Source organism: Rhinolophus ferrumequinum, chromosome 16 (genome assembly GCF_004115265.2).
Source record: "Rhinolophus ferrumequinum isolate MPI-CBG mRhiFer1 chromosome 16, mRhiFer1_v1.p, whole genome shotgun sequence".
Taxonomy (NCBI): domain Eukaryota; kingdom Metazoa; phylum Chordata; class Mammalia; order Chiroptera; family Rhinolophidae; genus Rhinolophus; species Rhinolophus ferrumequinum.
In genome coordinates, this window is record NC_046299.1 from 27,789,907 (window position 1) to 27,816,666 (window position 26,760).

A 26,760-nucleotide genomic window follows, 5' to 3' on the forward strand; every position below is an offset into this window, starting at 1 on the left:
GAGGTGAAGACTCTGAGAGTGTGTGTGGGGGTGGGGTGATAGGGGTTGGGAAGGATTCACAGAGTAGGTGGCCTTTAATAAGTGCCTTGAACGTTAAGGAGGGTTCTGAGAGCAAGGAAAGAACTTTCTGTCATGGGAGAGGCACTCAGATAATACTGTGCAATGAATGCCAGGCTGAGTATGGAGGTGGAAGGCACAGGGCCAGGTTGTTGGGTGGGCGTTGCAGTTTGGAGACCTGGCAGAGCTCATGCAGCTCTGGCCGTACAGTGACAACAGAGGCCAGGAGGGCACCAGGCTCAGGCCCTAGACTGTGCCGTGGCGGTGGTGACTACGTGCAGAGGAGTCAGATGGCTGTGGGCGGTGCGGGTCAGGGGAGGTGTCCTCGTGGAGGGGCCCTGTATGGAGCCTGGGAGGACCAATCGGATAGGGGCGAGGGGAGAAGGGGAGACTTGCCAAAGGAGGGGCGTGATACGGGCTAACATCCAGAGAAGGAGCTGAGCGATCACTTAGGAGAGAGCGGCAGGGGCACATAGGGTAGCAGGGTGAAACCAGGTGGGCTGCTGTGGGTGAAACTGGTTCCCAGGGGTTGGGCATGTTGGGCGGGAGAATTTTGCTCCTCTGGGACGGAGGAGCCGTGGCAGGTTGTTGGGCAGGAGAGCAGCATGACAAAGACATGTGAAAGGAGGGATCTGGCCCTGGGGGGTAGAATGGGCTTCTGAGGAGCTCACCTTGGCTCCTTGTCCTGAGGTGGTGGGGACCAGGCACTGGCAGAGCCATCTGCAGGCCTTTATCACTGAAGGGTTACTGGTCTTGGTGATAAGAGAAGGAGAGAAATAAGGCAAGGGAAGAGGTGGCGATACTGCAAGCTTCCCAGCCTGGGAAAATAGCGACACTTGAGGCAGGAGGGGGACCACTGGTGGGAAAGAGGCTTGGTGTATGTAGACACCAGGGCTCCTGTTCTACTCCCGGCCCTGCCTCTGAACTGGCTGGAGACCGTGGGCCAATTCCTTCCTCTCGCGAGCTCCATTTTTTGTCAGTAGGCCTCTCTGCCTTACGGTTCAAGCTCATCTCAGACAGTGGGGTCGTGACAGCCCTAGAGCTCAGACAGCCCCATGGAAGTGAGAGAAGAAACCGCCTAGTCCTATTCCTTGTCTTCCTGGAGTGTGAGCTGAGTGTGGGAGAGGGGCTCTGGGAGACCAGGTTGGGTGAGGAGTCGGGATGGGCGAGAGGGTGTGCTCCTGACGGATCCGCCCATTTCAGGTTGGTTTTGAGCCTGTCTGACATGATGGTGGTATAAACTCTAAGCCTCTGCAGATGTTGAGGTCAGTGCTCCATTCTGGGGTCGTGCAGGGGAGGGGTTAAACTTCCTGAATCCACAGAAAGAAGATTCTCAGGGCAGGCGACTAGTTGTTAATGAACTTCTACCCTGCCTTCTCTGCCCCCTGCCCGCACCGCCCCACCGCCCCCCAAGCCAGTCTTTGGGAAACTTATGGCTTTGGACCTTGAGAAACAGCGCCCTTGCAGAGAAGCTTCCTGACAGAGGTTTGGGAAAGGAAAACAGAGCTTGGGAAAGGAGAGAAGGAAGGACTTTCCAGAGGAGAATGACAAGGAGTTACATTACAGAATTTAAAATAGCGAGTCCAGAAAGGAAGGCATGTGGTTTTTGAATACCTACTGTGTATACCAGGTCTGTGCCACATGCTTTCATGATCTTTGTCTCATATCTTTACATCGTTTCTGCCCTTCTTATATCTCATTTTACAGATAAGGTAGCAGGATTAAGGAGATGAACTAATTTGCCCAAGTCCCATAGGGCAGGATTTCATTTCCTTAGGTTTCTGCCTCCAATGGCAACAAATATCCATTTCTATATTCTGCAAATGTTCTGCTGGCTCTTGGGGCAACGCAGGGAAAAAAAGAGAATGATGTGTCTTTATGACCTTTATTCCCAGTTAAGCACTTACTTGAAATGTGGCTGCAGCTGCTGTCCATACAGCAGCGTTCCGATACAGTGCAGTGTCTTAGAGAATGGTGACGGGGGCACTTAGAGCTCATCAGCCCTCATTTCACGGATTAGAAAACTGAGGCCCAGAGAGGAGAAGGGATATGCTATGGTTGGGCAGAATGGGGATGAGAACTAGAAGAGTCTGGACGCTTTGAGACTTTTGGGCTCTTTTAAGTCCTCCCTGTGGAAAAGTTTGTTTTTAGACAACAATGGAAACCTTTGTCTGGAGAGTTGGTCCGGGCAGGGTTGGGTCTGAAAGGTCCTGTGTGTGTGTGTGTGTGTGTGTGTGTATTTTCTTTCCTTCTCTTTAACCTCAGATGCCTTTGAACCAGCAGGAAGGATTCCTTCAGACCAAAGGTTAAGACCAAAGGCATTTAACAGGTGGAAAGGGCATAGGAAGGAGGGGGAAGATCAGAAGCCACAGAAATAGAAGACTAAACTCGAGGCTTGGCTAAAAGGAATGTTCCAGGCCTGCAAGTAATCACTAACATATATTGAATACTCGCTGTGCCAGGGAATGTGTCATTTCGTGTACGTGCCATAGCCTCCCTATGAGGTAGGTAGGGGCTGTTTGTTGCTCCCATTTTACAGATGAAGGAACTAAGACTCAAAGAGGCTGAATGACCTACCAAAAGTCATGGAGTTAGTGAGATGTAGAGCCACGACTCCCACCCAGGTCCACCTGATCCAAAGCTCTGCCTTTAACCCTTAAGCTTTTTGTAGAACTAGGAGCAGCAGGTGCCTGAACATTTGGGAATATATGGAATGACACATTTAGGGAAGTCCCCCTTTGGCAGTGGTTCTCAACCAGGGGTGATTTCACCCATAGGGGACATTTAACAATGTCTGGAGTCACCTTTGGTTGTCATAGTTTAGGGGTTGCTACTGGCATCTGGTAGGTGGAGGCCAGCGTGCTCCTAAATGCCAAATGGCAATATGCTGAGGTTGGGGAACGCTGCCCTCTGGGGACCTGGTTGTATTTTTACCTCAGAGCACAGGGCTAGTGGAAGGCCATCTGGAAAGCCCATCTGTGGAACCTGAGGTGGTCCGTTAGCTCCAGAGACTTACGTTGTACTTTAATGAACGTTTGCAGTTTGGGTTCCTCACTGACTGAGTCCTGGGGGATGTGGTGGTGATAGTGGTGGGTGGAGACCAGGAAGGCGTGACAGGCCAGGGTGACCTGGGCTGCACAGGAGCCCCAGCAGGTGAGAGGTGGATGGGAGCTTGTCCTGGCTGCCGAGAATTGAGTTGGTTGTTTCTCTCTGTAACTGAAATAAGAACTGAGATCCAGTTAGGTGTGTATTTTTTTTTTCTTTATAAAATGCCTTTATTAAATGATTGCTGTGACTACTCACCAGGGGAAAGTTCTGAGAAAGGAGCACACATATTGCAGATGTGCTGGGATACAACTATGCCGCTTGCCAAACTCCTCTCTTACTAGTTACTGTTTAACTTTAGTCGGCCCCATGCCACTTAGGGCAGAAAGTCAAATGAACTTGGGGAAACCCCAGGGCCTTGGCCTTTACTTGAGCTTCTCCGAGCAGCTTTATCTGAGCTTTGCCAGTGGTCAAGTAGGTCAGATCTAGCAGCCCCTTCTCCTGAGAGGGCGCTGCTTGGCAGTCTTGAGGAAAGCGTTCACTGCTTTACCCCCATCTGCTCTTATTTCAGCCCCCCTCTTCAGGTCAGACACAGAAAAGGTGTCTGAGCGCTTCTCTTGAATGGTGTACCTCACCAGGTAAGGTTTTTTTTGCCTCGTCAGCAGTCCTCCCTTTGTAACCTGGTTTTAAGCTAGCCCTCCCTTGCTAAATTTCCTACTGTAGTGCCTTTCTTCCCATCGGAAATGGTCCCCCATTTCCTTTCCATCTCCTGGGCCCCACCCCGAGACCTCCTTCACAAAGCTCTCTGGACATTCCAGCTTCTACGGTCACCTCCCCCCTCCTCCAGAGGCCCTCCGCTCCAATGACTCCTTTGGTCATTTATCCAGTTATTAAATTGTCAGTCTTTCCTGTGTCACCTCTGACCTCTCCAGTGGCTCAGTCACTAACTAGCTATGTGACCTTGGGTGAGTGAGTCACTTAACCTCTGGAGAAGCAACATAGCATTGAATCAGGTGACTTCAGTTCCCTTCCAGCATCAGTGTCGAATGAGAGTCACAGTTGTAGGACCTGGGGTGTTTCTCTCAGGTTAGTGGAAATCCAGGTTCCCCGTTGATCCTGTACGGATTCATAGTGAACTCAGAATTAGTTGTTAGGAAACTGTCTTCAGACTAAATAAGTAAACTTCTTCATATTAATTCTTTACTCAGCAAACGTTTGTTGAATGCCAAGGGTGTGATGGGTTTAGCAGGGCTGGAAGATGGGTCTATTGGGCTTTGCCTTCAAGGAGCTCAGCCTTGTGGGTGGTAGGCATGTCTGTACAGAACCCTAACAGTAGACTCTCCAGTATATCATCCTGTGTCCATCTGTGGTACCAGTTATCACAGTCACACACACATACACACACACACACACACACACTCTCGAGTTAAAGTTCCATTAGAGGTGGAAGTTTTTCAGTCTTCTTCACAATATGCCTAACACGTACTGAGCAGTCAGTAAAGATTTGCTAAATGAATGCAGTAAAGCATGGTACCATTTGAGTTGGGTTTTGAAGGAAGGGAAGGAGTTAGACCTACACAGATCGGGGAGGGGCACATTACAGATTAGCCAGGGATGGGGTGGGGTGGAGGCAGGGGGCGGAAATGGCATGAGCAAATGCACAGAGATGGTGAAACCCACGGCATGCTGGGAAACGGAGGGTCCATTGGAATCGGACCATGTGGTACGGAGTAAGGATGCCAGGAGTCTGGGAAGGTAATTTGGGGCTAGATGGTGGAGAGTCTTGAATTGAAGCTTATGGTAAAGGGACTGGATTTATCCTACCGTAGGATGACCTCACATTCCAGTTTCCCAGAGTGGCCTTGCCCCTTGTCCCAGTGTGATTATTAATAGTGCCCCCTTTCACTCTCAAGTGTCCCAGTTTGGATGATAAATTACATGGTCCTGCAATCCTATAGGCTCTGTGGCGGCCCTGAGGGGTTTGCAGTGGGACACATCAGGCTGACTTTGGAAAGGTTGGTTCCTGCAGTGCTTGATGGAACCTGGAGGCAGGAGATGAGACATCTTCTAGTCCCATTAATTTAGGTCTGGGCCCGAGGAGTTGTAGTGACTTGTGAAAGGAGGAGATGGTTACAAAAGAAACTGAAGGCCAAAGTGAGAGCACGCATGGTCTTTAAGGGGCTCCAAAGCAGCGCTTCCAAAGACAGACCCGTCGTCAAGTTCAGGCATCCTGGATAAGGGTTTTTCTAACTTGAGTTATGACTGATAAGAAAAAAAAATACATTGTGCCTGTTTCCTGTGCAATTAAAAGTCAGAGGAGCTTCTCCCCAGCCTCCAAAATGTTCTGGTGAAACACGCTGGCATTCACTTTCCTAAACCCTAGCATTGTTCCTTGGAATGTAAAATAGGTTATGAATGTGCTTGATGTCAGGAAAGATAAATCTGTGAGGAGGACTGTAGTCAATACATTTCCTTTTTAAGTAGAAACAATATAAAGAGCTTAATTCAGTCCTGAATCAATCTCACTTTGTTGCCATGATTGTGTAAAACCTGAACTGCTTTCTGTCTGTCACACTGTTTATATTCCCCCAAAGTTCCCCATCTCAGCTGGCCCCGCACGGAGTCAAAGCCTTTTTAGGCCATGCACAGCTCTCCTCAGGGCGCTTTCCTTGTGTGCTGCAAAAGAGCTGTGCTGTGAACATGACTGCATTTAATATCTAGGGGTGCTCTTCAGGGTGGCTGTCTAGTGGTACCCCCAAATGAGCCTCCTTTGTCCAAGAGAGTCGGAAGGCTAAATTCTTTGGCTTTTTTTCTTCCTAGTAAAAAGATTATTACACTTTAAAATAGTTGATCTATACACATGGTTCAGAAATCAAAACACTATAAAAATGTATGCATTGAAAATTTTGATTCTCACCCCTGTGAGATCCATTTCACTCCTTCTCCCAGCCTAATCCCCGTTAGGAGGGCTGAACATATACTCCATTTGCCCACAGCAGCCCTACTTTATGTTCTTCATGCCAGTGAATGATCAGTAACACCCACTTTCATTCTCAAAAGTGTCTCAGTTTAGGTGATAAATGATTCATTCCCCTACCGATTGGTAATCACTTTTATTAGTTTCTTATGTAACCTACCAATATTTCTATGTGCAGATACACACGCAAGGGGGATGACGTACATGGATTTGACATGCATGCATACGGTATCTTGATTTCTGAACCACGTGTATGTCGCTTCACAGTATATCCTGGAAAACTCAATGTCAGTAGAAATGGAGTGTCCTCATTCTGCTAAACTATCTTTGTATAGGAGTGTTTGTAGAGACTGGTAGGCAGTGGCCTTTCCCTTGGTTTATCAATTTAATTGCTATTTAGGAGTGGCTTCTGTTTACCTAGGGAGAAACAAAAGGCTGTGGGAAATGAATCCAGCTTCCTTCACTTAGGAAAGCCCGTTCAGTGGTAAACTCATCCGGGAAACATTTCTTAAGCACCAGCTTCCTGCCTAAGATGGTGCTAGGCACTTCGCATGAAGTGGATCCTGCCTTCTTCTCTACTTGTCTAAATGCTTCAAGATCCAGCTTAGATGCCTCAGCCCTTCAGGAAGCCTTTCCTGATTCCATGGCTGGAATTCTTTGGCATCCCCATCCATCCATCATCCATTCATTCATCCATTTATCCATTCCATCAACTAGCATTCCTGAGTTCTTCCTCCATTCACTGAGCGCAACCAGCGCTCAGTGCTCGGACCTGTGCTAGATGTAGAGATGAGCAAGATGAACAAGAGAGCCCCTTGCTGTATGAGACAGAGAGAGACAGATGAGCGAATGGGCAGTAGTTTATCTAGGCAGCTGGTATCCTGCAAAGGCCCCTCTAAATTAGTGCCTGCCCCTCCCTTCAGTCTTTTCTTCCCATGCTAAGCAGTCTTTGGCCCCTCTCCATCCATTACCATTGCCATGGTAAGAAACCCCCTAACTCTGAGTAATGCTGAAAAGAAAGAGCTTCGTGAAGAGGAACCTCAAGTCCCACTCCTCTTTGGTCTTGGTTTCTCCTTGGAATGAGAGGGGTGGGTTATGACCCCTAAAGACACTGTACGTCTGACATTTCAAAAACAGTGGTTTCAGGAATCAGCCTGGTGGCTCAGCCAGCTCCTTCTTTTATCTTCTTCTAATAAATCCAGCTTCCCTTGCAGTTTCCTGGTGCCAGAGGAGGTGATCAGTCCAGGATAAGAAATAGCCAGGCCAGGAAAATGACCTTTTAATAAAGTTGAAAGGGCCACTGGGAGAGCCGGGATGGCCAGACGTGTGCCCGTGAGCCACTCTACTGTGTGCTGTGGTCGGCACTAAAAGAAGTTCCAGGTTATGACTCTAGCTGTAGCTGCCGAGGAAACGAATAGAGTTGGGTTGTCACAGAAGAGAGTTTTGGCCGAATGTTAGCAGATGTTTTCCTACAACTGTGCAGAGCAGCCTTTTGCGGGAAGAGGTGAGATTTGTTTGACAACTTGCAGTCCCCTCATCTCTTCTTCTGCAGTAGCTTTTCACAGGAAATAGGACGGTGGAATGTTTCTCTGGTAAGTCCATTTTGTACTGATGCTTCGTGTTGACTGTGTGCCTGGCCCTGTACTGAGTGTCTTTACTTTGGGGAGCATCACACTCACTTGGAGTGCTTGTTAAAAATGCATATTTTTATTAAGTGGGGGGGGGGGACCCAAGAATCTGTATTTTTAACAAGTTCTGTAGGTTGTGCAGGTTATATTCAGATATTTTCAGCTGCAAGCCACAAACTCGAACTTAGATTGGCTAACAGGGCAAATCATTGTCTCTCAAATAGGAATGGTGCACTGTACAACTCCAAGACCCACCCTTACGTGGACTGCAGTGTGACTTGTGCCTCTGTCTCCTGCAGTTGTGCAGGGGGGGCAGTTCTGAACCCTGAGGTAGGGTGGGCTTCGAGGTTGATTCTTTCAGTGGCTCAGGGATGTCACCAAGGCCCCAGGTTCTTCCCATCTCTGGCATCTTTGTGGTAGCTTGATCTGGAGGCTGGGAATAAGATGGCTGCAGCATTTCTAAACACCTTAGTCAGACACAGTGACATCCAATGGAAGAAGGATATAGATTGATTTTTGGCTCTCTGTCTCACGAGCCAGGAAGCTACCTGAGGCACTCTCCCATGATGCCTCCTTGTCTGGAGCTGGGTCACATGTCCATCTTGGAGCCAGTCACTGAAGGTGCTTGCACTTCTGGAGCCATTTGGAGAGGGTTGGGTGCCCGAATAAAATGGAGGCTCTGTTAGGAAGGAAGGAACAGGGACTAGGGACTGAAGGGCAACCACCAGAGCCCAGTGTGCAGGTGCTTTGCAGACCACACGCCAAGAAACATTGCCTCGCGTCATCCTGTACAGTCGGGGCTGTTGGTAAGGTTATCTCTGTTGTGCAGATGAGGAAATGAGACTCATTGAGCTGCAGTACTTGTCTTAGATAACACACCCGCAGGTTGTGGGGGTTGGGAGTGAGCGAACTGGGTGTTTTGAGAGGCTTTTTAGCCCTAGGAGAGTAATCACCCTTTTTTTTTTCTGCCTTCCTCGTGTCAAAGCAGCCCCCTTCGTTTCTGATTTCTCCTCCATGAGTGTGGTTATTCATGGCAGGAGGCCTTCCTGAGTGTTTCCTATGGAAAGAATTCTCCAGGCGTGAGAAAAAGTGTATAGTGTGCTGCCCCCACCTCCACACTGGCTGTGCCTGACAGCAGCTGAAATAATGATACCAGCTCAAATGTTAGGGGCTACCCACTTCAGCCCCTGTGCTAGGTATAGCAGACATTATCTGAAACCCTGGCAACAACCTCTGACCTTAGGTTTCATTATTCATATTTTGTGGGTGGGGAAATTGAGGCCCAGGAAGGGGAAGCTGACAGTGGTGGGTTGCACAGCTTGTTGGTGGTGGAGCCAGGACGGACGACTGGCTCAAAAGTCGGTGCCACTTCCCTACTCCACGCTGTGGCTTATCAGCAGCTGCCAGCCTTGTTATGCCCCCAAAGGAAGGTTCTGAGGGAAGAGGGTTTTAGTGTCAAAAGCGTTCCAGAGGAGCTGAATGTTTCCTATGGGAATAATTCCTAGGGCACGAGGAAAAAAATATCCTGAGCATAATAAACACAAGAAAGAAACAGGAAATCTGGTTTGTTACGTAGCAGCTAAAATGCACATAGAAAAAAACTCTCAAAAAAGCCTACAAGTGTGTTGGACTTGAAAATGGAAGGCCATGATTGAGAGGGTCAGAAAAGCAGCCTGGGATCGGGAGACAATGGATAAATGGTGGACAGTGAGGCCACAATAAGGAGTGCTAGGTGGAGAGTCTGAACACCTTGCCTGTTCCCCAGTTCTGCTTTCAAGACATGTAAATGGGGTCCTGGCTGGCAGCTCTGTGGGCAGAGGGGAGCAGAGAGGTAAAAGGTGGAGTAAGCCTTACCAGCTGTACAGGGCTTTGCAAAGGTAAGAGAGTGTCAGTGGAAGCCACAGAGCTGACACCCCAAAATTTTAAACTTAGTGCAGCTCTACCAGTTAGTTGCCTAGAGGGCAGGGGCGCAACAGAGCTAGCGGAGGGCAGATGTCTGGCTTCCACCTCATCTCAAGGAGAAATCAGCTTTGTCTGAAAAGCCCTCTTTTAGCGCTAGACATTTGGAGTCCCTCCCTTGGCACATTGCCTGGCCTATGCCTGGGGAGTGTCGTCCACAGAAGCGCAGGTGGAGATAACCAGAGTGCAAAGTGGACAAAGATACGTGCCCCTTGCTCAGTACAGAAGGTACAGGACACGGCTGCTGTGGGAGGAACCCAGGGGCTCAGGAAGCTCTAGATAAGCTGGGAGGTGGGAGCTGAAGATGTATGTTGATGATGGACCACAAGCGTGTGTGTGGAGGACGGGCATCGACAGGTGAGGCCCTTTCCAATGGCAACCAATGCACCTCTCTGATCATGTGGCTCTGCAGAGCCAGTGACGTGACATTTCAAATATGAACAGAAGAAATAATAGGGATTTTTACCCCCCAGCGAAGCATATGTGCAACTTTGTAGAGTTATAAGTCTGTAGCAAGATATTTAAAATCAGTGTCTCTCTCCCATGCTTCCACCCCCTCCCGTTTATCGGGCACCTTCTAAACGTGTGTTGAGCATCCTCTGCATGGCAGGCTGCGCTGGGCACTGAGGTTTCACAGACCAACATCATTGCCTTCAAGGCATCTCATAGGTAAACACAGCCATTACAAAACTGCGTGATAAGTGCTAACAGGTATGTACAGGATCCTCTGGGAGAGGTGGGAGGGAACACCTGATTGTGTTTGGTGGAGGAAGGGCAGGAGGTGACACCTGAGCTGGGGCTGGAAGGCTGGGAGAGAAATGTGCCAGGTGGACCAGCCTCTTGGAAGGGATTCTAGGCAAAGGGTGGTAATAGCTCATGTGACAATACAAAAAGTTCATGAAAGCCTGCTGTGTGCTGTCAGTGATGCAGAGATGGATGGGACTCACACTGCCCGCCCTGCAGGTGCTCACAGCCAGAAGTGAATAGGAAATGACAGTGCAGGTGACAGTGCACTTGGAGTGTGGACAGAATGCTGTGGAAACAGAGGGGCCCTGCTCAACTCAGGTATTGGTATTCGCTTTTTCAGTCTCCTCCAAGGAAGTTTCTTTCTTTGCAGGTTCTTTCCTTGCTGAGAAGCTCTGTTTAAGAAGCTGGCTAGCTCTCTGCTCCCCTCAGGGTTGTCTATGCCCTTCAACAATTTCGATTATATTCTGAGGCATCTATTCATACTTACAGATTTCTTCTTTGTGGAGCCAGCCGTGGGCTCAGGTAGTTGGAGTGGGCCCGGCACTTCATCTCTGGGCTTCCTTTTTCTCACTTATGAAAAAAAAGAGGCTGTTGGCCAGGTCAGTGTTTCTCAAACAGCAGTGTGGGAACCACCTGCCTCAGAATGGCATGGGGTACGGCGCCCTTGTGGGGTGGCACCGCCCCATTCATACAGCCAGACGCTTGGGAGTGGGCCTGGGATTCTGCATTTCACGGGCACCCCGGATGATCCCTACATCTTAGAGTTTTGGGACGCCTGGCCTATGTGATTTCAACCTCTCATCCTTTCAGGCCTTTATTCCTCAGCCCTAGATATGTCCACAGGAACTGGACGTCTAAAAATGTTAGCTTTCTGGATGTTCTATGCTTGCAATGAAGCCTTCAGCACACGGTTCTGCAGTCTAAGCCTTCTGACTCTTGGCTGCGTGTGCGTGTGAGCTGTTCTGCAGGCGGGTTTTGAAGAAAAGCCTTGTTAACATGCATCTGAACGTGACTGTCAGACTCTGATGAGGAGCTGAATCATTACAACAAACACCCATCGCAGCTTTTCAGCTCTGGCTTTGGAGTGTCTGACTGGCTTCCCTGCCCTGCGTCCTTCTCCCTCGGCCTCCTGTATTCTGACGTGGAGCTGAAGGTTTCATCTTCTCTTTGACATCTCCATTTTGGTTCCCCTCAGATCATCTTTGTGAGGTTATGAAGGCAAGTTCACAGTGTTTTTGTAGCTGCTGCGTGTGTTCTCGTTTTTTGGTATTGTGTCTGAAAACACACTTTTAAATGTTCAAAGTGAGTAAATAAGGGCTTTATATAGCTGCCTGGGAGTCTGCCCCAGTTTCTTGTCCTTTCCCTGTAGAAATCTCCGAGCAGTCCCTAGGCTTCCACAGTGCTGCTGACTTTGAGAAGCTGTTGCCTAAAGAACCCCTCTCAGCTTGAGCCCTTCCTGCCATTTAGGTGATATGGTCTGAGACAAGGGCACTATTCTGGCCTCTTGTCAAGGTGAAACCTTGGCTCCAAGTATCCTAGATCTTAAAAATTCAGAACTTTTCTCTGGATCTTGGCTCACTTCTGGTTCTGTTATTCTGTGTTGTGGGTTTCCTTGTTGAAATCAATCTGTCAACACAGAATTCTAAACTAGTAAATACTGTTGAGCCCTTTGCCATTACTCAGGTGGGAGAAATCCAAAACTGCCTTTAAATGATAAAAGTGGTGGATACAGGTATGCGCCAAGAAGGCAGGGCCGGGTGTGACCCCTCCCTGTGTTTCTCAAGGGTCATGCACTGTTCTTTACCCACAGTGGGTGCCCACGGTGTGACTGCTGGAAGCATGGATTTAAAAACAAAAATGATAGACCAGTAATTAAACTGGTGAAGGCATGGAATTCAAAGGGCTGATCAGTGTGAATTTGAATTTGCCCTTGGTTCTTCCTTTAAGTTTAGTTTTCATGGAGATATCAATTAGATGCAAGATTCGTTGCAGTATAGAATGACAAAGAGGAAAGACAGACGTTGCATGCATTTTAAGTGTATTGGCACATCTGTTAGTTGTTTATAATTTGCCAATCATTTTGATAGATAATTCCCAGAGATTGATTAACAAACCTCTTCATTTTATGCCCAGGGAAACTGAGGCACAAGAGCGAAATAATGAGTCTAAGTATACAGAGTGAAGCTGTTGGAAGGCTAGTTGACCAATAATCTAGAAGGATTTATAGAGCACCTCCTCTCTACTGGCATATACAGGAATGGAAATTTATCTTTGCAAAAGCTGTTAGAGGTAATGGAGGTCACCTTGGAGTTTATGGTTGCTTTGTGACATTTGTCACTCGGCTGTCACTGGGTGTTTGGCTTTTGCTGTTGTCTCTCCAAGAATAGGGAGCTCACTGTTCACTGAGGCAGTTCATTCTATTTTTGAATGCTTGTAATTATTTGAATTCTTTAATATGAGCTATAATCAACCTGTCCTACAATTTTATTCTTTAGGACTCGTGTCTCACTATCTTTACACACCATGATTCATTCATTCATTCATTCAAGCAAGAAAGCAAGTTGAGCACCAGCTATGTTTTAGGTTCAGGAGGAATAAGAGAAAACAGGATAGACAAGCTTCCTGTCTCCTGGAACTTAGAATCTGGTGTTAGTATAGTGAAAGGAGCATTGAAGTAGATGTAGAAAACCTGAGTACAAGCCAAAGAAATTGAAAAAAGGAAAGAAAGAAATGAAGGAAAGAAGGAAGGAAGGAAGGAAGGAAGGAAGCAAGGAAGGAAGGAAGGAAGGAAAGAAGGAAGGAAGAAGAAATGAAGGTTTTGTACCACTTGCAAACTGTGTGAACTTGGCTAAGACACTTGAGTATCTGTTTTCACTTCATTTTACAGAGGACATTATCCCATTGGACCTTCCAAAGCAGTGAAAGTTCATTGAGGGTGATGTACCTTGTAAAATGTCAGTTGCTATATATTACTAAGATTGGTACTAGCTCTTGCTTTTGGAGCAGTAGTTCTCAAAGTGAGCACCCCAGGCCAGCAGCATCACCTGGGAACTTGCTAGAAATGCAAATTCCCGAGCACCACCCAAGACCTGCTGATTCTGGAGCTCAGGGGGTGGGATCTGCAAATTGGTTTCCAAGGGCTCCAGGTGAGATGCCTTCCTTAGTTGGAGAATTACTTCTGCAAACTAGAGCAATAGTCCTCAGCCTTGGCTGCACATTGGGGTCACCTGAGAAGGGGGGCTTTTAAACCTGTGCCTGCTGTGCCCTGACAAGTCAGATCAGAATCCGAGGGTAGAGCTTGCACGGAAACCTCCCAGGTGATTTTCCCGTGCAGCCAGGGCTGGCGGGGCCTGGAGTTGTGATGGTGAGGAGCTCAGACGGTAGGGTTACCAGTTTGGTTTGAGTCCCAGCTCTGCCCCTTATCAGTTCTGTGGATTTTGGCAAGAGGACTCTGGCCTCAGTTTCCTTATCTGCATAATGAGGATAAAAATGCCCATCCCTCAGGGGTGTCATAACAGTCAAGTGGGAGGCTGTATATAAGTCTCCGAGGACGTGTCCGGCAGGTGGAAAGTGAAGGAAGACTAAACTTACTGGTGGGAGCCGTGGGGATTTGAAGCTGGTGCTACTCATCTCTCTTCCCAGCCCTGTTTGTGCCCCACACCAGGCTCTTCCTTCTGGGACATAATTTCCAGCCCCGTCTTTTGGGAAACTCCATGACTGTCTTTAAAAGACAGTGTCCTATTTGCCAATATCCATCAAAATTAGAAATGCACCGGCTTTTTATCCTTGTAATTCCAATTCTTGGAATTTGTCCTACAGCTATACCTGCATAGGTGAGAAATGATGCGTGTTTATTCCTTACAACGTTGTTTGTAGTAGCAAAAGACTGGAATAACCTAAATGTTCACCAATATAGCATCTTCATGCAATTGACTCCTGTGCAGCCACAGAAAAGAATGAGGCTGTTCTCCAAGTACTGGTGTGGGGGTCTGTAGGATCTGCTTTTTAAATGAAAAGCATATGGAAAAGAGTGTGGAACTACATATATGGTGTGCCACCATTTGCGCAAAAACAGTAGAGGACAATATATGTTTATCTGCCTGTATATACATACAGTACCTATGGAGGGTACAAAAGCAATGGGTAATGTTTGCCTCCGAGGAAACGGTGGAATAGGGACTTTGCACAATCAACCACTGGGCGCCTTTTAAATCATGGGATTGTAACCTATTAAAGAAATTTATTTTTAACAGTGTGGTGAAAACCTCCACTTCTTGAGCTGAAACCTCGACTTGTGGCCTGCCCACGGTAAGGTACAGCGGGGGTAATACCGTTTTCCTGGGACTTGGACACTGTCCCCCTTTTGATGCCATTTAAGATTGCATTACTCTTGGCACCGAGGGCTCTGATGAACCCTTGGTCAGTGACAGCACCCAGCTCTGTTTCACGTGAATGGTTGCCAGGGCAGGTCTCACGGACTCGAGGAAGTTTAGAACTGCCCCCAGCCTGTACTTGTATAACCGGCTTTGTGTTTGGCCCAGAATGCTAGGCTGTCGGATCGTTTGAATCTTGATTGTGTCACCTATAGCATTAGCTCCTCTTCCCAGTTTGGTGCCATCTCGGGGTTCGATGAGCCTGTTTCCTGTGTCTATCTTTAGTCAAGTCATTGTGAAGGCATTGGACAGGGCGTGGCTAAGAATTGAACACTGTCGTGCTGTCAGTAACCTTTCTCTACCTTGTCATCAAGCCATTAAAGACAGTGTCTGCATTCACTCAGCAGATGTTTAATGTGTGCCTGTTACGTGCCAGGCGCTGTGCTAAGGCTGAGGGTACATAGTGGAATGAGACAGCCTTCCTGCCTGGAAGAGATAGTCATCTGGTGTAGAGCTGTGAGAACTTTTTCTCTAGCGGGCCAGATAGTAAATATTTTCAGCTTTGTGTTCCATTCCATCTCTGTTGTAAATACTCAACTCTGTCCTGCCTGGTGGCGCCAACATAGCCATAGACAGCGTGTAAACGAATGGCATGGCTATTCCAGTAAAACATTACAGAAACAAGGTGGGGGCTGGGTTTGGCCCGTGGGCCATAGTGAGCTGACCCCGGGTCTAGCAGGAAGACGGACTAGTAGCTCTGTCAGGTTTAGTAAGTGCTGCAAGTGGGGTATGTACAAAGCACAGTGATGACCCAAAGGAGGGCATGGTGTACATTCTGTGTGGTAGTTCAACTGGCTACATAGTCATTCACTAGGACAAACTGACTCTATGTCAGTAACTTATTTGCAAATGAATCACAGGAGATTTTTCTAGATGCTTCGCTGAACTCAAGATGTGTTTTATCTCTTGCATTTCACCTCGGCTACCGACTTGGTAATCACAGCAAGAAACAACTGGTTGCTTTTTGGCATGCCTTGGTCATCGTGTACCCACGTTGCCTTTTTCCAATGTTCACATTTTTTACTAAATGTCCCCCAAACCATTTGTTCTATAATTTTGCCAGGAGTGTAGTTATCAGGGCTTATTTATTTGTAGATGTCAGGATCGCCCACTTTCCTTCTTTAAAATTGGGACATGTCTCCTGCCATCAGGCCCTTTCCTCTTTTGCGTGACTTTGAAGTTGATCAGTCTCAGTTCTAAGAAACTTTTATAGTCAGTTAAATATGCATGAAAGAAATTATACGTTGTCTAAAGTAAATTTGGAGCCCCATCAACAAAATAGAAAGAATGCTAAAACCAAGCAGTCATGGCGTGCCACTCCACCTCGGCCCCTGTCAACATTTTGGTGTTGTTTCTGCCAACTATGTGAGAAAGAATCAAAGTTTACAATCAGACTGCTTTGGGGGGATGGCTTATCGGGAAGCCTGATGCTTAAGCTATTAGTAAAGTTTTAGAGGAGCATGATTCAAGTGTGTTCAGAGGACAGTGGAATCATAGAGGAGACAGGGGTCAGTTTCACCTGGGCAAAGGGATGGGTAGGAAAGGCTCCACAGAACAAGTGACTCTTGATAATCAAGTAGAAGTAGTAGGAGTTGGAGGAACAGGAAACAGTTGTAAATGCCGTGTTTCCCCGAAAATAAAACCTAGCCAGACAGTCAGCTCTAATGTGTCTTTTGGAGCAAAAATTAATATAAGACCCAGTCTTATTTTACTATAAGATCGGGTCTTATATTAATTTTGCTCCAAAAGACGCATTAGAGCTGATTGTATGGCTATGTCTTATTTTTGGGGAAACATGGTAAGCTACAGTCAAAACCGTGTGCTACTTATGTGTGAAAAACACTTCAAGGAAATGCCCCCAAATAATGCCACAGTAGAAATGTTGGTGAATGTGGTTTTCCAAGTGGGGTTATATGGACTCGTATTAGTATTTTTCTTCACACCACACATCTCTGCCCCAGTGTTCAGTGATTCAGGGTTGCAGAGCTTGGCTGCAGGCATGCTGCAGAGCCAGGAGCTCGGAGCCAGGTCCGCAGTGCTCACGCACCCCTGCCCCTTCCCTCAGTGGTACCTGAGGATGAAATAGAGAAGCTAATAATGCTCTGATAGCCCAGATCCCTGGGAGTGGTGTAGTATTATCTTTGAAATCTGCAATTTCTAGACAAATCTTGGATGCAACTTGAATAAAACAGTGCAGACTGTTTCTTTGCAGCCCAGCCTGATTAGGTCAGACCTTGCTTCTCTGTGCTGAAGTCTTTTACATAGCAAGAGTTATTTTCAAAATGTTCAAGTGCAAAAGCTTGAGATAATGGTTTGGGTAGCAAGTGACGTTGGTGCGCAGAGAAAATATTTACATGCAGATCTCCCTCCTCCCCCTTTGCTCACTTAAACCATGAGACACAAACGGGTATTTACTGCCACCACCCCCCATGACATTTCTGGCACATAGGTTTCTCACCCCCAGCATTCGTTCCTACCGCCATATCCGTACAAAGAGAGGAAAAGCACCCGGACTGGGGAGGGTCTGGCCGCATGTGTTCCAGACATTGAGTCTTGTCTGACTCTTCTCCACAACCAGGGAAAGAAGAGTTGTTGGACTGTCCTGAGTCCAGACTTGGGCTTTGCTGTGTAACGTCTTTGAACTCAGCGTTCCCTCTCCATTAAATGGAGATGATAAAATTGAGCCCACAGTGGTTGTAAGGGTTGAACCAGGTAGTGTCCATAAGCAGCGACTGAATGCCTGACCCATGAACTCCGTACATCGTGGTGGTGGTAGTTCGTTATTATTACTTGATTGTTAGTGTAAGCCCTGTCAGTCGGCTCATGTGTTTCCTATATGTGGACATGCAGGAAAAACTGCCCTTGCATTCCTTATCAGCCCTTTGCACCCATGATTCTGAGTATTGACGTGAAGTTGGCAGGCTGTGGGGTGCTGGTGGGAGTTGTGGTCCAACAACATAAAATAATGTTTGGCAAAATTTCACTTCAGAGATTGTTTTTCATCAAAGACTTTCTACAAGATTCCTGAAGGGCAGACTTCATGAAATGTCAGGTGCTGTGTGTGATTACATTACATTGATGAAGGCTGTGTTAAACTGGGAAACATGCATATGTTAAGTAAGGGCTCAAGAAATATGTGTTGGTTAACTAGAAAAAAGGGGAATACTTAGCAACAGGGAAGAAGAGAAGAGAGAGAAGGGGAGGCCGCTCTGAGCTGGGTCTTGGGACCATGTAAAAGCTTCCTCCCCCTTCCTGTCTCTAACCAACAACCACGCTGGGACCTGGCTCTGAGGGCTTGGAAAACTTGTCTTCTTGAAGTTAGTGATGTGACTTCTTACTTTTTTGGGGGACAGCCCCAGTTTTCACTTTTCTACCATTCTGAGGTCCCACTGAATTCCAGTCTTATTGGTGGCCAGAAACAAGATAAAATTAGGGGAGGAAGTTCTGTCCTCAATCAGGAGGGCCCGAAGGGTAAAAAGACTGGCTCAGCAGCCACCAGAGAAAGGAGGATGAAAGAATTAACCAGTTTACATTTGCCTGCCTCTTAAGATGAAAAAGGCATCTCTAAACTATGGCTGACATTTTCCTCAGTTACGTGGAGGCCTGAGCTCTCTCTGTGCTGTTCTCCTCTGCCCACGGTTAAGTATCAGCTGTATCTGAAGGGATGCTGTGACCTTCAGTCCTCTTTCTCTGTTTCTAACCTGTCATGGCTTTTTGGGAACTGGGAAGACAAGGGGTCGGGCAAAGGGGGGACCTGAGCTCTGAGGTCTGACACACAGTAGGTGTTTAATAAACATTCTTCTGACTTGTCATCCAGTGCAGGAGCCATCTGTGGCTATTACATCACGTTTAGGGCATGGGTAGAACTGGAACCATCCTTTGTGTTTGTCTTTTTAATATCTGAACAGCATAGGTGGTATTTAGAGTATTCAGGTAGTACATATAAACCACTTTAAATACATATTTTTGTAGAAATGTCCATTTTTAACACATTTTACAGAGTGAAAATCTACTGGTCTCAGTTTAGCTGCCTACTACTCTTTCCTCTAATTTGTAGAACCATAGTTTTACATCTATTAGATTAGTTTCAGTCTCACTGCAGTCTCTTAGGCCTCCCAGTATTTATTGCAAAATCCCTTTAGTTTTTCATGCCCTTTCAGTATGCAAGCTTAACGCTTCCTTCATTTTTAAAAAACTTAAAATTTTTATTTTATAAATGTATATTTTACCATTCAATTTGAAAGGTTTTGTGTATTTAGGCATTTAGGCCTAAGTATATGTAGGCATTTAGGAGCTTATTTTAGAAGTTAGAAATGTCTTTAAACTCTGTGACTGGTATCTTACTTCGTGGCGGGTCCACTCCACTTGCCAGTTTGCTTTTCTTGTTTTGCAGGAGATTGGGTGCTGACGTAGTACAGTTAGTATGTTAGTGTTATTGCGTCTTTGATGTTGAGGGTGGAATCGCAGATTTCCCTCTTGAACAGACTTGGTAAGTAGGGCTTGCGGAGCAAGACAAAGACTACTGAGGCAGCGTCAGGTGAGGACAACTTGGCATTGAGCTTCCTCCTTTACACCATTCTCCTCTCTTTGTTTTTCCTTCTCGCTCCGTTTCCCGTGTTTCTCCCTACTTTCCGGCCCTTATATGTTAGACTTATTGCATCTGCGCTGTGGTAAAGAGGGGATGTTGCTTCCTCCACTTTCCCTTCTGCTCTTCCTCATAGTTCAGCCTTTTTTTTAATGAACATTTTCCAAAATGGCTTTGGTCATTTCCCCCATACCTTGCCATACACGTACACGTCAGTATGGGTTTGCAAAGAGTCTGAAGAGTCAGCAGCCTTCCCCAAAGTGGATGTCAACTCTTTATGACTCCTGTTTGGGTGCTGAGGTGACTGTGCTCACGCTTGCAGGGACTGGCAGGAGGCGGTAACTTGCACAGGGGTTGGTGGCAGCACAGGCTTGAGATCTGCGGAAGCCTGGCCAGCACCTGGCCCTTGGCTCCTGTGTGCCCATTGCGGACTAGCGTTTTGGCTTCTGAAGCGTCGTTTGTATTGACCATTTAATCTGTGCTGTTCCATAGCCTTTTCATCATAGGAATTGCACAGCTTGAACATTTTTGACCTTGTAAGGCTTTGTAGAAGAGGCTGTAAATTCCAGATCACTCTGTACAGCGTTGTGGAGGCTGATGCTAGGGAGAGACCGTTAACGGACGACCCTGACCTCCGAAGGCTGTTCCTGCAGTTGGTCTTGGGTATATGTTGAACGCATCCTAGAGGGAGCTGGTGCTACATAGAAGAGTGCTGGCGGGCATGAGCCCAAGGGAAACTTGGGGATAGACACCTGCTTTTTCACAGCATATGGTATTTTTTCAATTTCCTGCTGCAGGAAGGGAGGTTCAGGTTTAATTAAATGTATGGTAAACAGTCTCTTTCCCTTGTTGCTTATCCTTGGTTCAGTCCAAGCCCATTTCCGGGGGGCCTACTAGGAAAGTCAGTGGCCTCTGTCGCTTTTTCCTTTCTTACTGGAAAGCTCAGGGTCTCCGGCTGACCTCCACTTTGGATGAGGGAGAGCTGAGCAGCTGCACAGCGGGGTCTGGGTAAGGGCCAAGCAGGTGTGATTTCATGATAGGTTTTGACTGGCAGGCGTTTTTATGAGCTCAGCAGCACTGGGTCTTCTCTCAGTGGTCATCTGGTCCATCTTTCACGTTACTAGGGAGGAAGTACAGGCCTTACCCTGGATCATATCGTAGTGGACGAACCTGGACTGGAATCCTCTCTCCTTCCTGCAGTGTGTTTTACACCCCTGCATGGGCTCATTGAGGACTGTACATCCTTCACTGTCGGGAGAAACTTATACCCATTATGGAGAGAGGTAGTTGGATGTGGCTAAGAGCATGTGCAATCTGATTTGGGTTCCAGTTCTGGCTCTGCTTATTAACTATGTGATCATGAGTGTGTGCCTAATCTCCGGAGTCTCTTTTTCTCCATCTGTAGAATGGGAACCATACCCACCTCATCGGGTTTTGAGGACCTCCTCGGACTGTTCCCTGGTACATATAGACACTCGGTAAACTGCAGCTAACAGCAGCATTTTCCATGCCTTGCTTCAGAGTTCAAGCTGGGTCTTCCCTACTCTTTAACTGATACTGAGGTGTGGGAAATTACAACAAATTCCAAACCTGCCTGGACTCCTGTAGCGTCTTCACTTTATTCTGTACCTGCCCTGGGGGATGTGTGCCCAGTGGAAGAGGGTGCCTGTGGGTTTAATAACCATCTATTGGCTGAGTGACATGGCCGAGGCCGATTGATTTTATTGGGACGGAACGCGTTGTATGTTTGTCTAGGCAACCCTGAGTCACAGACCTCTGGCTTATGAGTTATCTGCACAAGTGCACAGCCAGCTGCACACAACCTCCTCTTCCCATTAGCCATCCCTGCCCAGCTGCTCTGGTATGACTCATTCTCCAAATATTTGAGTGCCTACTGTGTTACAGGGGCAGGACAAAGTATCAGGGAAAGACACTGGTGAGCAGGAGCAGACCTGGGCCTTGACTCCGTGGAGCTTATGGGCTTGTGGAGAAGACAGACTTTAAGCAAATAGGGGTAAAATTATCATCATCGTAAGGCTATGAAGAGGAAGTACGAGGGCCACTGGAGTGTACACTTGAGATTTGACCCAGTCTGGGAGGACAAGGAAAGCTCCCAAAGAAGTGATAGTGGAGCTGAGAGCTGAAGGAAGGCCAAAGGGGAGGGGAAGGGAGACCTGACATGTGCCACCCCCTGAGCCTGCCACCCTCCCGCCTTTTCCTTGGTCTTTTAGGAGGTAGTTAATCTTCCTGTAATTTCAAATGTTTGCTTTTTTTTTTTTTCCCAATTGCATAGTTTTCAGGGCAAAAATAGAGTGTAACTGCTACTTTAGGAGTTCAACGACGTAAACTGCAACCATTTGTTGTGTATGTATTGTGTGGCAGGCACTGTACATATGTTGTCATTTAATCCTCTCAATGACCCTGCAGGGTGAGTATTGTGATTTCCAGGTGAAGAAACCGAGGCTCAGAAAGGCCAAGTGACTTGGGCTTTGTCTCATGTCAATTAATGATGGGAAAGCCGGGATTTGAACCTCTTGGCTTATGGCCAAACCTACCCGTGCCCTTCTGCCTCTCCCCTTTGCAGACAGACGTGAGGTGGCTTGATCTGGGGATCCAACCACCACCTCCATGTTGTGTCCATGGGAAAATGCAATCTGAGTTCCAACCCTCCAACTTATGAAAGAACTTTTGGCACATGGCCCATTTATCAGTTGAGGATTGTTGTCTGGGTCAGGTCAGCATTGAGACTAAGTGGATCTATCTTGCGGTGGTTTTAAAATTGCCTTTTCAGTTCAAATACACAATTAATGGAGGATGGTCTTAGAAATAGAGGTGGGGGGGGCAGATAAAAAGGAGGAATGTCAATTTCATTCCTGCTGCCAGCAGTGTCCCTGAGGGCCATGGGGAGAAGAAACTGGTGTGGGCTGGTAACTTTTAGTCTCAGGACTCTCCTTTGGCTTGTCAATTAGTGGGCTCTGGGTGGGGGTTATGTGTGTCAGTCACTTCATCTGTCTAAGTCTCAATCTCTGTACCTATAAAATGGGATAATAATGCTGCTTTATCTATCTCAGCATTGCTGTGAGATTCAAGTGAATTATAGGACTTTAGGATTAGAAGAGGGTATCCCTAAGATAATATGTTCTAAGTGTTTTGTAGGCCTATGTAAATAGATGCCACTTTTGTTGATTTATCATTATGGTGCATATTATTATTAATACCATAACACACTGGTTCTCAAACTTTAGCTGCATTGAAATCACCTCGAGGCTTGGTAAGCCGCAGATTGTTGGGCCCCTCCTCCAGAAATTTGATTCAGTAGCTTTAGAGTCGGGCCAGAGAATCTGTATTTCTCACAAGTTCCCGCATGCAGTGCTGGTGACCATACTCTGAGAACTACTGGTACATACTGCTCAGGTCTGGAGCCGTTTGGCCCTGCCGCTGGCCCAGAGAGGGAGAGGTGAAACCTACTGACGCTTGGGGGAGTGTAGATGCCAGTTCAGGGCCATGTTGTAGCCAGACAGAGCTGAGTGGGCATTGGCGACTCTGGGTTAGTGGCTGTGATATCCCGACTGGGGTGGAAGCTGCTTCACTGTTTCCTTGGATCCCTTAGGACTTGGGATGGCCTCCGGCAGTCACCAGTTCTCAGGGCTGTGGTGCATGGGAAGAAGGTACCACTTGCAGTACTCTTTGGGCCACAGTTGGACAGTCCCATTCACAGTGGTGAACTCTCTGCTATTCTTGACTGGCCCAGATCCACCCAAACTCAAGCCCTCTTTGGCTCCTGGAAAGAAATCACCTTTCTTACGATCTTCCAAGGCTGCAGTGGAGGGAGAATCTCTCCGTGGGACTGGGTGGCTCATCATCATATTCTCTCTTACCTTAAGAGGTTCCCCGCCAACTGTTCCAGGCACTCCCCTCCCGGTCTCCACCACATGTGTGGTTCCTACTTAAATCTCTTACTAATTGAGACACCCAACCTTTCCTTCAGTTACTCCCATTTCAGAAGAGGGCAGGCTGGAGCAGATTAGCAACAATTTTCACTTTGGGATCATGTTAAAAATACAGATTTCCTGGCCATACCCTCAAAGATTTTTGATTTCTCGGGTCTGGAGAGATTCCATGAATTCTGTTGCCATGATCTGAGAACCAGACTTAGGGAGAAAACCAGAGAATTTGACTTGCTCTTCAGTCTGTCATCATGTGGTAGGCACCACTTTTACTCCAAGACCCAGGGAGATATGTGTCTTCCTGAAAGTTTACCGCCTTTGAGTCTATAATCTGTACCTGAGAAACACAAAGCCATGGGTCTGGGAGAGGAGGGAATTTGCCTAATGGTTGCTTTCTTTGTCATCTAACAGATGACCTGGCCATTGATTTCTCTGAGAAGAAAGCCTCAGAGTTTCCGTTATGGTCTCTAAAGAGGTCTGTTACCTGGAGCGTCTTCCGTCATATTCTACTTACATACTCTGCTCATGCCCCAAGGCCCAGTGCAGTCTGGGTGACTTTATAGCCCACAATTGATCCATTCTCACAACTTTTTGTGACCGATGATGGTTTTTTTTCACTTCTTTTGCTTTATATGGCTGTCTGATTAGCTTTCACTGGGCTGATTTTTATCTCCGAAATTACCTTAAAGCATCATGGAAATTATGTCGTCTACAGATATCTAGTCAATGGTGGGTAGTAGGTTCCATGATGTTCCCGGGCTGGTCACTGCTTGATCCCTGCAGAGATCTCCGAACCGTGGCAATAAGCGTTTAGAACTGGCTTGGTCTCAACAGTGTATCTTAAACGGAAAGTCATTTTTAGCACAGGCCCTTGAGGATTCCATCATCAAATGGTACTTCCAAGGAGGAGCCCCAGGCAAATCTAGGCCCTATCTGAAGCTGGTGGTTTTAACCAAAAATAGACCAGCATCAAGAAGGGAGCTGGTCAGACAACTGTCCCACTGCATCAGTGGTTGGCAGAGACTGCTGGCTGCGACGGAGTTAGCTGGGCATCAGCCATGGCAGCGATTACTCATAAGGCTAGTTGAATGTGAGTATGAGTTTGTGTGTGAAAAAGAGAGAGAGAAAAGGCCCTCACTTCAAACAGTATTCTCCCTGAGTCTTCCAAGGATATATTTGTGCCTTTAAATGTCTCTTTTTTCTACATAATAGTCAATGTTCGAGATTGTGGAAAAAAAAAATCAGGAAACAACCCAAGAAACCAATTTTCAAAAGGGCCTGGGCAAACTCTCAGCATTTTGTAAATGGCTCTTTCTAGCCTGGATCCTTTCTGTGGTGGCATGCCAGATCCCTCCAGCAAGATTGCTGGTTGTTTTGCCCATTCTTTGCTCTCAGTCTAAAGTATCTTCTTAGTTCATTCTAGTCCTTTTTAATTTTCATGGCTTATTGCATTTGTGTAACTAAATTTAAAGTGAGACCATGGAATCAGTTCAGTACAACCACAGACCCAAAGATGGTTAGAGCTGCAAGAGTCCCTCCTAGGTGATCCTAACTGGCCCACAGGGGTCTTGCAGCTGCTTGGTGACAGGGTCCTAAGCCCAAGTGTCCCCGATCTGAATTTTTTTTTAAACTTGTATTTATTTTAAGTGTGTTTTTTCAGGACCCATCAGCTCCAAGTCAAGTAGTTCTTTCAATCTAGTTGTGGAGGGCGCAGCTCACACTGGCCCATGTGGGGATCAAACTCGCAATCCTGGAGTTATACGAGCATCGCGCTCTAACCAACTGAGCTAACCGGCTCCGCCCCCTCCCCCCCTTGAATTTAATACTCTCCTTCCTGCCCTGCACTGCCATTGCAGAAATCCTGGTTTCCTTCTGCTCCTCTACTTGGCCAAACTGAGGTGTGGCCAGTAGAGAGAAAAGGGTTTCCAGGGCCGAGTTTGATGGAACCATTTAAGTTCAAGGAGACTGATGAGGAAAGGGGTGTTGTTCAAATTGCATTTTAAAATGGGTTGGGAATAACACTGGCTGTGAAAACATTATCAAAAATCTGCAAAATCAACACTCTTTCTTCCTGGTAAACATGAAAGCTCGGCAGCTGCACCTCCCTCACATGTGTTTGGCCACGGCTGTTCAGGACATTGTGCCTCCCTCAGCGGCGTATGGGAGCTGATAGAAGCCAGGATGGGCATTCCAGCTCTTTGCCGGGTGGAACAGGGTGTAGCCATGCTCTTCAAAGCTGGACTGGTTCAGGTTGTTGAACATAAACTGGTGCACCCACCCGTCCCTCTGGGGGTGACGTGGACCCTTTGAGAAGGCTCCATGTCCCTGGTCAGGTTTTGCAGAGTCAATACCCAGTGTAGGCAGAACTGATCTTACTTAGTCGAAGGTGGTTTGTGGGTGATTTCTTTTCTGTCTGAATCCTCACCCTCTTAGTCACCCCATAACCTCTGTTATACAAGAGAATTTTGTTTATTTCAGAGAATCAGCCCACACGCAGGTTTGAAGCAAATCCAAAAGGAACATTTGCCACTGTATAAAAACTTGACTCATCCTGCTGCTCTTTGATGAGAACTGGTCCATCCATCCCTTCTGTTCGCCCCGCCACATCCCCTCCCCCAGTTCCCTACATCATTTGTAGAAAATCTACTGTTTAGGAACTTACTGGTTTATTTCTCAGAACTGGGGCTATTGCCTGATGTTCTTGAGGAAATACTTGGGGAAAGCAGAACTGCCTCATTTGCTCTCCTGTTTCTTTTTCTTCCTTCCTTTCCAGCGCCTTCCCTCCCTCCCTCCCTTTTTCTTTTTTCTTTTTCAATTTTCATGAATCTTCACAAGGAGATGGCTTGGGAACAGTTACCAAGAATGCAACAGTGATTAAGAACCAGTATGAGTTCCTGTATTACAAGCCTGTCAATGGATCCATTATGTTCCTTTTTTGACATGGAGTTGGGGATGTGCAGTAGATACAGTACCATGCGTGCTGACCTTAGGCATCTAACTAACGCGGAGAATTCTGTTAGCAGCCTGTGGCTAAAATGGAAATGAGGGCTGGCTGATAAGGCTGCAGGTGGCTTTACTACTGGCTGGTTTACGATATCAGGTTAGCATTCTCTATGTGGGAGGCCGAGGATTGTGCCTGGTCAATATATTTTATCAGACACTTGGAGCTGTAGAAGGCAGCTGTGTGAAGTGTGCATATCTCAGGGCTGGGAGAGAGTGCTTATACTTCAACGAGTTATCAGGACCCAGAAAGTTCTTCTAAGATGTGCCTGTATCTGGGTTACAAATAAGTCTTATGGGCTGGCCTGGTGGCTCAGGTGGTTGGAGCACGGTGCTCCTAATGCCAAGGTCGCCAGTTCAATTCCCACATGGGCCAGGAGCT

The 26,760-nt window shown here is 47.0% G+C and overlaps 1 protein-coding gene across 50 annotated transcripts in view; it reads left to right on the forward strand.

Annotated features, from left to right (window-relative positions):
- SORBS1 (sorbin and SH3 domain containing 1) overlaps positions 1 to 26,760 on the forward strand; it is a 218,452-nt gene that overhangs the window by 15,646 nt on the left and 176,046 nt on the right. For 10 of the 50 annotated variants that reach the window (XM_033130469.1, XM_033130468.1, XM_033130472.1 and 7 more), the window contains exon 1: positions 10,582 to 10,731. The exons of 4 other annotated variants lie outside the window; for them this stretch is intronic. In XM_033130469.1, coding sequence (XP_032986360.1) covers positions 10,657 to 10,731 — 75 coding nt within the window. In that variant the 5' untranslated portion in view covers positions 10,582 to 10,656. Of the gene's footprint in view, positions 1 to 10,580; positions 10,732 to 26,760 lie in introns of those variants that run through there. 36 more of the 50 variants (XM_033130479.1, XM_033130482.1, XM_033130480.1 and 33 more) reach the window with 9 other exon arrangements.